Source organism: Microtus pennsylvanicus, chromosome X (genome assembly GCF_037038515.1).
Source record: "Microtus pennsylvanicus isolate mMicPen1 chromosome X, mMicPen1.hap1, whole genome shotgun sequence".
NCBI classification, from domain to species: Eukaryota; Metazoa; Chordata; class Mammalia; order Rodentia; family Cricetidae; genus Microtus; species Microtus pennsylvanicus.
In genome coordinates this window covers 333,722-347,152 of record NC_134601.1, presented here as the reverse complement: position 1 = coordinate 347,152, position 13,431 = coordinate 333,722, and the positions used below count along the sequence as shown (strand labels likewise).

The following is a 13,431-nucleotide window of genomic DNA, read 5'->3' as shown; positions in this document are numbered from 1 at the left end:
CTGCCTTCTGAGTTGGGTGTGGCGGTGCACACCTTTAATACTAGCAGGCAGATCTCTATGAGATCAAGGCCAGCCTGTTCTGTCTACATGGTGAGTTCCTGGAGAGTCAGACTACACAGTGAGACCCTGTTTCACAAAAAAAAAAAAAAAGGAAAAAAAGATACTGCCTCTTAAAATTAGAATGAAAAGAAAGCAAAAAATATATAATGAAAACACCTTATGAAATAATATAGCATGAACACATTATGAAATAATATATAATATAATATATAATGAGCACATTACCTTTAAATAGGACCCATAGTATTTCGTTACATATGAGCTGTCGCACTGACTCAGAACAGTTATTTCTTGTTGAATGTCTTCTATTTCATCTTCGGCTTCCTCAAGGTCAATGATTTTAATTGCAACCACTTGCTGGGTACGGTTGTCGATTCCTTTGAAAACTTCTCCAAAGGAGCCTTTTCCAATGCGCTCTAATTTTGTGAACAGTTCTTCTGGATCCGCTATATTATTCTAAGGGGAAGAAAGCAGAGAGGAAACACAAAAGCTTTGAATCAATTTTTCTTTTCGGTTTATTTTTATTTTACGTGTGTTTATTTTTATTCGCCTGCAGGTATGTAAGTGTAGCACACGTGTGCCTGGTACCTATGGAGAACTGAACAGAGGATTTGATTCCCCACAACTGGAGTTAATGACAGTTGTGAGCTGTCATGTGGGTGCTGTGAATTGAACCCAGGTCCTCAGCAAGAAGAGCCAGTGCTCGTAACCACTGCGCCATCTCTCCGGCTGCATGAATCAAACTTTCTAAATCGAGAAAGATGAATCAGATTAAATATAGACTACTTCATGGAAGTTTTCATTTTTTATCCCCCCAATATATATCAAATGTTGCTAAGGAGGTAGAGAAGAAGAAATTGTTATATACAGTTAACAGGAAAGTGAATGAGTAGAACCACTATAGAGAATAGTAGGGACAGAAAATCAAAAAGAGACCTACCATTTGATCCAGGTATCACACATTAGAGTTTGTCTTTTGAGGAAAAGAAGTAACTGTCTCAGAGACATGTGCACCCTCATGCTTTCTCACAATAGTTAGGTACTACTCACAATAACTAAGATAGGAAATTAGTCTAGGGACCATCAAGAGATGACTAGATATGAAAAATGTGACGTATAGACACATGCACACAAATAAAATACTATTCAGCTATCAAAAGGTTAGTATAGTATCCTTTACAGGAAAATGGAAGGAGGTAGAGGGTGTTACGTAAAGTGAGACAGTTGCAAAAAGACGGATTCTCCACACACTTTTACGTAAGTATGCTTTGAGAAGGCAATTGGAATATGTAATAATGATTACTTAAGGTTTGGGAGTGTGGGAGGAGAGCATGGGGGGAGGTTGGAGGACAGGTAGCCAAACACAGCAGAGAGGAGTTTATAAGTTCCAGTATTCAGTATGTGTGTGCAGGGAGTATAGCTCACAGTAAGCTCATACATTCTATGAATAAGAACTCAAACACAAGGTAATGATAAATAGATAGGAATGTCATTCACTTGATATGCTCTGCACATAAAGTATACACATGAAATACCGTACCATACCACATAAATATGTACTACTGTTATGTGTCTTTGATTTTTTATGTTTAAGGAGGTATCAATATTAACTGCCCCAGGTGATTCTTATACACTGTCCTTTGTGGATTGAATTATGACATCATGTATATAATTACAATAATTTTAAAGAAAAATATAAAATATTTTTTCAAGTCATCTTACAGAAGGGAGCTAGACTTAAACAAAAAACAATCTAGAACTAAGAATAAATATGTCCATTAGCAAAACCTAAATGCATAAATGTACTGACCTTTGTTGATACAGAGATAGCTTTGCCTAAAAAGACGCAAAATTTGTCCCATGATGTACTCACTCATATTTGGTTTCTAGCCATAAACTAAGGACATTGAGCTTATAATTAGTGATCCTAGAGAAGCTAAATAAGAAGGTGAATCCAAAGACAAACATATAGGCATCCTCCTGAATATTAACCTTCATCAGGCGATGAAAGGAGACAGAGACAGAGACCCACATTGGAGCACCGGACAGAAATCTCAAGGTCCAAATCAGGAGCAGAAGGAGACGAAGCACGAGCAAAGAACTCAGGACCACCGAGGGGTGCACCCACACACTGAGACAATGGGGATGTTCTATTGGGAACTCACCAAGGCCAGCTGGCCTGGGTCTGAAAAAGCCTGGGATAAAACCGGACTTGCTGAACATAGTGGACAATGATGACTACTGAGAACTCAAGAACAATGGCAATGGGTTTTTGATCCTACTGCATGTACTGGCTTTGGGGGAGCCTAGGCAGTTTGGATGCTCACCTTACTAGACCTGGATGGAGATGGGAGATCCTTGGACTTCCCACAGGTCAGGGAACCCTGATTGCTCTTCGAGCTGATGAGGGAGGGGGACTTGATCGGGGGAGGGGGAGGGAAATGGGAGGCGGTGGCGGGGAGGAGGCAGAAATCCTTAATAAATAAATAAATTAAAAAAAATAAATAAAAAACAATTTGTCCCATGAGATAACCATTCTATATTCTTATTGCTATGGCTAAAGAGACCAAGTTGAAAAGGAAGATTTTCAAACCTTTCAAACAGAACATTATTAAAGTATACTTGAGGGGCCTGTTAGTCCAAAACTTTACTTTGAGCTTCTTCAAAACCTAAAAGGATACTACCTAGTTCTAGTCACTCCATCAAATTTGCCAACTAAACCTAAGCCTACTGTGAGTTCATTTACTCTATGTTCCTTTGCTATAATTCCCCCAAGCTTCATCTCAACATGGATTTCAGGAGACAGTTAGAGTCTGCATATCCTTTGTGTGTCACTTCATTAGACAAAGAAGCTGCTCAAGCTTTCCGATCAAGTGCTTTGTCTTGAACTTCTCTTTGTCATCTTACCCAAAAATAAAGCTAAGCACATGATCTATCGACCTTCCAGTCTTCACATATTCTCCTCGATGAAGTTTAATTTTCTTTTTCTCGGAGATAAACTTTCCATTTATGAGTATTTTTCTCCATTTCAAGATTAGTGTGAGTCCCTACCTACCTTTAGTGACCATGTCCAATGTGCATCTCTACATGGAACTAACCAATACACCTGGAAATTCCCATAGGGCGTCTCGAAGGAGTTGTAACACAGTTCTAAGTGGCTATAAGTGACGCCCCAAAGCTCACATTTTGTTAGCATTTCTTCCCAACAACTCGATTGCCACCATTACAGATTCTTTGGAGCACAGGTGCTTTCTCTTATTTGCAGTTTGGTTTGGTTTGTGGTTGTTCCCACCCATTGCCGAGGCTGCCCTGGAATTGGTGATTCTGTCTCGGACCTCTTGAGTGCTGGAATTAGAGGTGTGAACAACTGGGCACTACTCCTTTGGAGTAGCCTTTTGCCAGCACCGTGCTGTGATTACTACCACATGTATGGTGGCTAGCCCACAGTTACCTCCTCCTAGTTTGTGTGATAATTTTTCTCATTGTAGTAGCTTGTGCTGAAAATAGTCAAGAAATAATCTGCGGATGATTTCACCTTCTTAAACTTCTTAAACGTAGAGAACTTAGAAAAAGATTTGATGTCAAGTTTTTGCTTTCTTTCTTTTAGGTGTATATGGGTACATGTATGTGAATGAGTGTGAAGGTTCACATTTGACTATAGGTACATGTGCATGTGTGTGTGCTTGCATGGGAAGGCTAGAGGTCAACCTTGGGTGTCAGTCTTCACCAACTGCCCAAATTGTTTTGTGTTTTTAAGTTTAAAAATATTATTATTATTATTATTGTTATAATTATTATTATTTGGTGCAAGTGCCACAGTGCATATGTGTAAACACATCCTTTGTAGAGTAGTCTCTCCTTTCATTTTTATGTGACTTCCAAGGACTGAACTGAGATCACCAGGCTTATGTGGCAAGCATCTCACCTTGTTGAGCCACCTCACTGTTCCCTACCTTGTATTTTAAGTCTCTCAGCTGGGTGTTGCAGCACACCCCTTTAATGCCAGCACTCAGGAGGCAGATGCAGGCAGATCTTTGTGAGTTCAAGGCCAGCCTGTTTCTAAAAAAAACAAAAACAACAACAACAACAACAAAAAATCCAAATAATCAAACATGGTCTCTTACTGGAGCATGAGGCTCATCTAGTAGGCGAGGCAGTCTGGCCAGCAAAGCCCCAAGAATCTGTCTGCCTGTCTCTACCTCCCCAGCACAATGATAACAAGTATGTGTATACCTCACCCACCTCAGCCCAGTTCTGGGGATTGAACTCAGGTCCTCATGTTTGCCAGCACTGCAGTGCAAGCACTTTAATGAAGCTGTCTTCCCAACCCCTTGAGTTTTTTTTTTTAAATATACTTGCAAAAGAAATCTGAACTTTGGAAAACACAGTCTTGATTACATATTGGATGTACTGTCTAATAATACATTCTGAGGAGTATACTAATAACTAACTTCCTAATAAGAACTTAATAAGAAACAGAAATTAAATTCTACTCTTCTTAATTGGTGTTTTAAAGGGCTTTAAGTGGAGCTATTAACCCTAAGGAGGACACAGCTGTTCACTGCTTTCTGTAATAAATGGGCTCCTGAAAATATGTAAATCACAGATTTAAAAACCAAGTCACACTTCACATGTTACGGAGGCTATGAAGTGAATCCTAACTTATCAATATAGCTTAAGAATTTCAACTGAGGAACAGCAAGTTGGAGATAGAAAGACAGAGCCGTCATTTACAGAGTAATTCTACTTCAACTCTAATTCTGGGCTTACGAGTTCTGCAAAACTTTGACTTTCAGAGTAGAAGAAATCTGAAACAAAGGGTTTTCTCTACTGTAACCTCCCTCTCCTAACTATCTGGAGGGTAGAAATCTTTGTCTCACTGACAGTTCCTGAATCTTTGATAAATAACACCCAATTTCTAAATTTCTCTTTATTCATTCTTCAGGTGAGGGGTATCTAGGTTGTTCCCAGGTTCTGGCTATTACAAATAATGCTGCTATGAATGCAGTTGAGCAAGTGTCCTTGTGGTGTGATTGAGCATCCTTTGGGTATATGCCTAAGAGTGGTATCGCTGGATCTTGAGGTAGATTGAGTCTCAATTTTCTGAGAAATCGCTACATTGATTTCCAAGCATACAAGGACAGATTTCCTTCTTGACAATTTGCTTGGTTTTGTTTTCATTATCATCGTTTTCTCTTCATCTTTCATTCATTCATTCATTCTTTCTTTCTTCCATTCTTACTTTCACAGAGGCCTTTCTCTATCGTTGTTTTCTTTTTCTTCTTTCTTTCCTTCTTTTTCTTTCCTAGATAGATGTTTGCCATGTTATCCTGATCAGGACGGGAATCTCTGTTTCCCAAGATGTCCTCCATTTACAGGGATCCTGCTGCCTCAGTTCGCTGAGAGTTGAGACTGTGGGAGCAGGCAATCATATCCAACTCTTTCTTGTATTTAGAATGAAGGCAAAGTCAAATAAATAAATGGCAAGCATTTAAAGCAATGCAATGAAAACCCACCTTCCCAGTGATATGTGGAAGAAGGCCTTTTGAATTCCCAAGTTATAGAGACAGAGGGCTAGTACAATTTGGAAAAGCTTTTGGAATGTGCTCCAATCTTGGCTAAACACCATGATCATCTGTATAGCCTTAAGAAATGTAGACACCTAGGACACATCCCAGAGCTTCTGATTCAGAGTGCCTGAGACTAGGACTTTGCCATCAATTTATATATTTTTAAGTATCCTAAATGATTCCTGCAAAGACACTTTGGCATGAGTCTTGAGATCAGAATTTGGGAACTACTGAGCACAAAGAAGTGAAGCTTACATCACTGGGTACAGAGAACTCATTGTCCCTAGTTTTTTGGGCCAGCATATAGGCCTCATCAACTTATGCACACTAAAGGGAACAACTCAGAGATTAAAACTGAGGAGGTTTGTGTGTAACTCAGCGATAGATTTTTTAGCATGTGTATACTGGGGCTCTATCTTCACCACCATAATAAAACAAAAACAAAAGCAAGAGCACTGTGTTGCTTACATGCATGTACCTAGACTTTAAAATGAAGTCTGAAACACTTCTCAAAAATCAGTACTTTTCCCTCAGGACTACCAACATCAAAGGGTTTGTCCACCACAGACCCTCATTTTCCTGTAATTCTTCTCAAACATCATTTTTATTTGACATCGTCTCTGGGGTGCACAGTGATTTGATTTGTAACTGATGATATAGTATTTGCGTTAAAAATCCAACAATGAGGAATAAAAATCTTGATCTAGAAGGCAGTAGAAAATAGCTCCAATTTGTTAAAGAGGGACACTGACAATGGGTGCAGAAAAATACTGTAGAAATAATTAGAAATATTCTTTGGGCCCTAGCAGATCAGAAATCTAGAAGAAAAAAAAAGAAAAAAAATCAAATATTATCTACGTCTTTGAATATGCAGTGGCTAATACGAGGTAGTTAAGTAAGACTGCCATTACGAGGAAAAGAGTGAAATCATAAGAAGTTTAAGTAAAGTGGGTAGATTTCTCAGTTGTGGGGTAGGAATGGCTAAGTTCGGGTGTTTTAAAGAGTCTTTAATAACCAGATTGAGTAAGGCCGACCACCTAAGGCAGTGGTTCTCAACCTGGGAGTCCTAACCCCGCTGTGGTAGCCTTGAGATTATGATTTGTAACAGTAGCAAAATTACAATTGTGATGTAGCAACGTAATGATTTTATGGTTGGAGTCAGCACAATATGAGGACCTGTATTACAGGGTCACAACATTAGAAAGGTTGAGAGGTTGAGAGGTTTGGCATTGGTCTCCCCAATGGGATGATAAATAAAGACACCTTTTATTGCCTTAAAACCCAAGTGGCATGCAGCCAACTGGGGCGTCTATGTTTACAGCACCTAACAATATGCTAAAGCCCAACAACGCACAGTTACTAGATGATTCCTTCTAAGTTAAAAATGATGGGCTTTTCTGGATTACTCTCATGTCTATAGCTGCTACCTGTCACCTAACAAGCAAGGTGCACAGAAATAAAAATCAGTCTCCACTGCCTTTGTGAGCCTTCAATTAAATTACTATTCCCTCATGTTAAAATGTTTCACTTTCTCTCTGAGCATTGTGAAAGAAAAAAGTTCCCAGTGGATTTCCTATACAAGACACTGATAAGATCTGGCTGCAAATGATCAGGCAGAGGCCTCATAGATCACCATCTTTTGCCAGGACTGAACATATGCAAATACAACTGGCTTCTGCTTCAGTCCCAGGCTTTCGGGCCAACAGGAAATGCAAAGGTCACAAAACCTTACCTCTTACCACTGCTATCTACACCGCCGGGGGATTGTGGTGCGTCTGCTGTGCCCTAAACTACTGTCTGAGGGGTGGCAGCGATAGTGAGAGGCCAAGGGCTAAACATAATCCTGGGATTAAAAGAATGAGAAGACCTTTGAGATAAATAGGAAGTTAGCCAGACGCTTTAGCCAAAACCTTTCTGTAGCACAACAAACCACGGCCTAGATGGATGGCAAATTGTTAGGTACACAAGATGTTTTGCTAGTGGCAAAGGTCAAACTTAAATCCAGAGTTCCTGATTATTAAGTCCAAAGTTTTCTTTCTACAGCTTGAGTTTACATGAAACTTAAACAGTATTCCCTTTTTGCCATAAAGCCAAAAATTATTTCCACTATAAATAGACCAAACAAATGACCAATGTCAGTTTTCTAATAACTCATCATTTCAAGAGATTAAAAAAATTAAACAAAAGAGTTTTCAAATTTTAACACAGAAATTTCATATTATAAATTTTTATTTTAAATGTATTGATAAAATTACACATTTATCATGGATTTATAATGTTTTAAAGCATATATGTTTTAGAATGATTAAATCTATATAATGAACATGCGCCACCTCCCACAGATATAATTTTTGTACCGAGAACATGTAATATGTACTTTCAAGACTACAATGTATAGTTGATAACTTGAGTCAATATTGTAATTTAAAAAAAAACTCATGGAAGAAGTCATGCCATGCAACGGGGCTCAGATAGGAGGTTTGTTGGAAGAAGAGAGAGAAGGGGCAGAGAGGCTGGCAGAGAGGGGGCCAGAGACTGGTCCTTGGGGACAAGAATAGCAGAAGAGAAAAAGAGAGAGAAAGAAACAGAGAAAAAGAGATGGGAGGTGGGCAGGGCCCTTTTAAAAGGGACACAGTGAGTGCACAGGAGGTGGTCTTAATGGCCACAGCTGAGTATGGATCCTGTCAGGACCCCCAGGGAGGGCCAGTACAGACGCCTGATCCTAACAGTCAACACACTCTATAAGAGATCTCATAAACTTATTCATTATAGCTAACTAAAATTTTGTAGCCTTTCACCAACTACAGTGATGATTTCAAAACATCACTGCATTGCAAAGCCTAGAGGACATTAATGAAATGAGACAAAAGTACCTCATTCATGTGTGGAACTTTAAAAAAACTGATCTCACAGAATCAGTGTGTAGAGGAATGGTTACTGGGGACTGGGTCAGTTGGTGAGGGTAGAGCTAGATATCAAGGAGACATTGCTAATAATATAAAGTCTTATATTATTATATTAATCTCTGAACCAATCCGCAGTACCCTGACCAACTCCTGTACATATATGCAGCTACCATATGTTTCGATTTAGAATCTATAAAAAAAAGGGGGGGATGATCCCATAATCTTGACTTTCCATCAAGGTTACTACACTTGGTTGCTTTTTTCCCATGGCAATAATGAGGCTGAAAGCAGCTAACCTCCAGAGTGTGGAAGGCAAAGGTGACAGTCTCTCTCATGACTCCCCTAGGATCCAATGTCAGCATGCCAACAGCTCCAATCAGTGACTTACTGCAGACTTCAGCTCAGTTCGTAAACAATCCCCACAAACTGATGAATTGATCCAAGATTAAAATATTTACTATCAATTATTAAGCTGGTGCTAAGTACTGTGTAGGTCTAGAATGGTCTAAATGACTGTAGAAGTTTTCAGATCACTTCAGTAACGAGAAAGCGTAAACAAACTCTCCATAAATTTTGCTAAACTCTTGAAGAGTGTGCTGTGCACAACCTCAGGATCGTATTACAAGGATCTGATAAAATTTTATGGAAACCTTAAGAGATTTCCGCGATTTATATTTCTGAAGTAAAATACTTAGCCTGACTATATTTTACGTATGACAGCATAAGAACTGAGATCAAAATTAAGTATGTTTCTAATTAAACACAAGGAATTTGGCTCGAGGTCAGATTCCTTTAGGTGGCCAGTTGCTTCAGTTTGCATTTCCACGTTTATAAGACTTCAAAATATTTATGTAGGTATATAAAGAAAATGGTCTTAGTTTATCTATTTTTATAGTGTACTTACATTTTTATGTCTCTCTCAAAGGTTATTAAACTGGCCTCTGCACAATAACGCAGGTCTCCAGTCACCATCTTTCCCGGGAGTGCAACGAGATAAATGGAATGTAGTGAGAAATGCGGCTCCAACAACTCCGAGCTTCCCCGTGGCCATTAGAAGGCATTTAATCATTCACAGGCCAGTCCCTTTCTTTGTACACCCACTTAAAAGCCAGTGTAGAGATGGATGAGGCCAGCACGGAAACCTTGGTCTTAGTGGCAAGGCATGGAGTCAGAGGCCTTGAGCAGCCTTGTTTGGTACTCTTAAGGAAGCACTAACTTTCAGCCATTCTGTGCTTAGCACCAAGAAAAATGTGTTCATAAAGCAGAAATACAATTAAATTCTCAAGTACTTTTTCATCCCCCTTTGATTTTATTTGTCCATTTTTAAGTGCAAAACTAGTGAGGATGCAATACATTGGTAAAGGGTAACTTCATGAAAATTGTTAAAAAATAAAAGCTCTTCACATAGTTGCATGCATACCACAGCAGTTCGAGGAGTTTCCCATGATTCGTAACTCTGAGTCTACTTTATCTTTTAAGAACAAAAGAATAATTGATATTATTCCTTCATCTTAATTCCGCCTACTCAAGAGAGGATAGGAAAGAGAAGAGCTTCCTCTACCCATAACTTGCATTCTGCTCTTTCCCCAGGGCTCAGATCACAAAAAAGAAAAGTGAGTGGGACACACATTCAGAGATGTGAAAAACGAGCTTCTTTACATATGTTTGTGAGACAGATCAATTTGCGAAGGTGGGGGGAGGAAGAATGAAACCCTGTAGTCTCCTGTCACGTTTCCATGTGTTTTCAAAGAAAGATGAAATGCAGAAATAATGAGCATACTTATCCCACCTCTGAGTTGCTCACACAGGAAGCAGAGCCAAGAAGCAGCACTTTTATTCACTCTGTTTCCCAGATAGAGCGGTCTCTACGTCCCTGTTATTCTAATGGACATGTCTCAGATTATTTTGTCCAGCCAAGTTAATCATCTGTGGGCCTAAAGTGGTTGTAAATGAAAGGAAATAACTAATTTTGTCTTTTTTATGAACTGTGGGATCCAGAGTTCTTGAAACCTTTAATTATAGCCATGGATAAGGGGAAAGAGGGATCCTGCAAACAATCACATTCTTTTCTCGATAAACTCAAAGCCAAGGCTACCATCACAAGAAACGCTGGATGCAAATTCCATTGCATCATTTAGCTCATTTCTCTCTGACCTTAAATCCATTCTGAAGGAAAAGGGAGGTCTGGGGTCTCCTAGCATTCTAGAGGTAAAGAGAGCAGTGAGGTCAGGCAAAATTGCCTTAATTTTGCTTATCCTGCAAATTACAAGACATCCACAATTAAATGTCAGCTTGTCCATCTGTCTGGTGAGGAAGAGTGGGTGGATTCAGTGAGCTTTAGATTCCGTACTGTTCAGATGCTGGGTAGCTGTGAAGTATTAGAAGTTAAGTTCCTTTGTTTTCCCTTTCTCACTAACAGTCACCAGCCCTGGTTTCTAAACACAAGTAAGGAAGGGATGAACTGGCATTAATCACATAGTAGTACATAGTGAGTGAAATGAAAAGCTTGCACTACTATGTGCCAGTAAGATCAGCATCGCTAGCCAACTGTACCAAAGTCCCAACTCCCGAGCAGAACAGTGATGCAGACCTCAGAGCTAAGGATAGAGAAATGGCAATACAGTTAATCACTATGCATACTGACCTCTGCCCCTCACCATTATATATAAATGACTGTCCCCAAAGACGTCAAGACATCCAGGACTGGAACAGATATAGAACCTAAAAGTAACTTCTCTCCAAAAGGATTCAGAAAGGTAACACAGCTATACTGAACAGAAATAGAACAGTAACAGCCAACAAAACTAAGCACCAAGGCGAAAGTTCCAGGGATAGTTTACCATATCTCAAGGCCAGTGTTTCCTGAAGATAGTAGCTTAGACGTACCAATTTCACTGCAATGCTCCAGTAGCCTATGGTTCTACTTTCTTAGTTTTGAGGCTTTGAACCATGCAGTTTTCTCAATGAACAATATCCTGTCTTTCTTCTGTTTCTGGATATCACCTATCTTTTTCAAAGACAATACTTTCTCCCAACTCACAATTTCCGAGCGGAAGCTACTGTTTCATCCTCTGTCCGCTCGTACCCTTTCTTCGTGCCTCAATTAGCGCATGCATTGTATTCTGCTTGCATTCTCTTCCATTGCCACGACCTTTTGATTTCATCCCTAAGTTAATTTAAAGGGTAGGGCTCTCTTTCCCTTGGTACCAGCTATGCTTCACTGGACCCCAGGACAATAGTTTATACGTTGTAGTCCTTGGCTGTTTACAAAGTGTTTCATTTAAGGACCACCTAGGGGAGAAATCCTTGGCATCAGGTTATTGTCTCATTTGCAGTTGGATTGCTGGTTTGGTACAAGGGAGATTACAATTAATAAGCTGAAGGGTGTTAAAATAGACATGGAATTTTCTGGTAATCCCTGCGCTCATATATGATTGACTTTTCTCTAAAGGTTAAGATTTTTCTTCAGTGGGAGACATCATTAGACTTGGAAAAGAGCAGTTTGGAAAACAGTCTGAATCTACAGCCAGGGAAGAGTTGGGAGTAGCCACAAACACCAGGGTTCCTATCAGTAGAATACACAAATCTGATTCTGTGAGCCCATCTGCAGTAGCAATTAGGCAAAGCTCACGACTCCTGCATGGCCTGGGGCTGTCTTGCCATTTTATACTGTAATGTAAAGATTAGAGGCTTCAAGACCCAGGACTTGGTTTATCACTGTGCTGTGCATCTCTTCTAATTAAGCCCAGCTAAACACATAAAAATACACAATTCAGCCAGGGTCAGGCTGAATCATGAGCATTAATGTTAAAATGAAAGGGATTATTACTGACTAGACAGGATGTTACATAAATATAGCCTGGGATTGATAATAAGCCCTAACTATGAAATATTCATTCAGAAAGGAGGAAAAGGCCACACAGTGAAAGAAAGACAGGGATTCTGTTAATATATAAATGGTCAAATAGATAGCCTGATATATTCAGGCTATTATTTCATCAAACCCACACAGGGCTCTTTAAAGTGATGGACAATGAGAGACTCATTCTGTCATCCATATCAGAGTTAAATAAAAGGATGTCATTGTAGTACTTCCAGAGATGGGCACCTTTGCTCAGCACCGAGGGCAGCAGCCCGTCAGAGCAGACATTGAGCTGTCCCCGGTAATGTTATGATGAATCTTTAGCACACTTATTAAAATGCATTGAATTAAAACAAAATTGATTTGCTCATGCCCTGGCTTCCTTTTAGATACAGAATTCCAATTAAAATCAATAGGTTTGAAGCTTGTAAGCATGGCACTAAATTATTAACACCGTGAGTTCCTTTAGAAAATTAACACTGATTGAAAAAGTGGAATTTTGCGTAGACTTACCTTTTCATTCTTAATGAAAAAGTGCCGTAAAATAATTCCCTGCCAACATTTTCTTCCTTAATCAAATCTATCCTTGGAATGAATTTAATCAAAAAGTATTTGCAAGGAGTTGCCCAAAGGAATCTTACGACTCAGGAAAATGATCTCTTGGGTCCTGCTGGCTTTAACATTCTACAATCACAAGAAAAGATGTTGATGGCATGAGGTCTTCAACAACAAATGATTTTAATCATGGGAAACACTACTAATGAGTCAAGGGGAGATTATAGTAAACTAAAATAGAATAGTCTTCCAATATGATAGACAATTTATTTTCACTTCTCGAAAGTTAAAAATACTACTGGAGCTTCTGTATATATAAGTTTAGAGTGGACGCCATAGGTTTTTTTTTTTTTTTTTTGGTTTTTCGAGACAGGGTTTCTCTGTGGTTTTTTGGAGCCTGTCCTGGAACTAGCTCTGTAGACCAGGCTGGTCTCGAACTCACAAAGATCCGCCTGCCTCTGCCTCCCGAGTGCTGGGA

At 39.3% G+C, this 13,431-nt stretch overlaps 1 protein-coding gene across 1 annotated transcript in view; it reads right to left on the bottom strand.

Moving 5' to 3' along the window:
* The window catches only part of Stk26 (serine/threonine kinase 26), a 55,184-nt gene that overhangs the window by 23,201 nt on the left and 18,552 nt on the right, over positions 1-13,431 (bottom strand). The window contains exon 3 of the mRNA XM_075957551.1: positions 286-516. Within this exon, the coding sequence (XP_075813666.1) occupies positions 286-516 (231 nt within the window). The remainder of the gene's footprint in view (positions 1-285; positions 517-13,431) is intronic.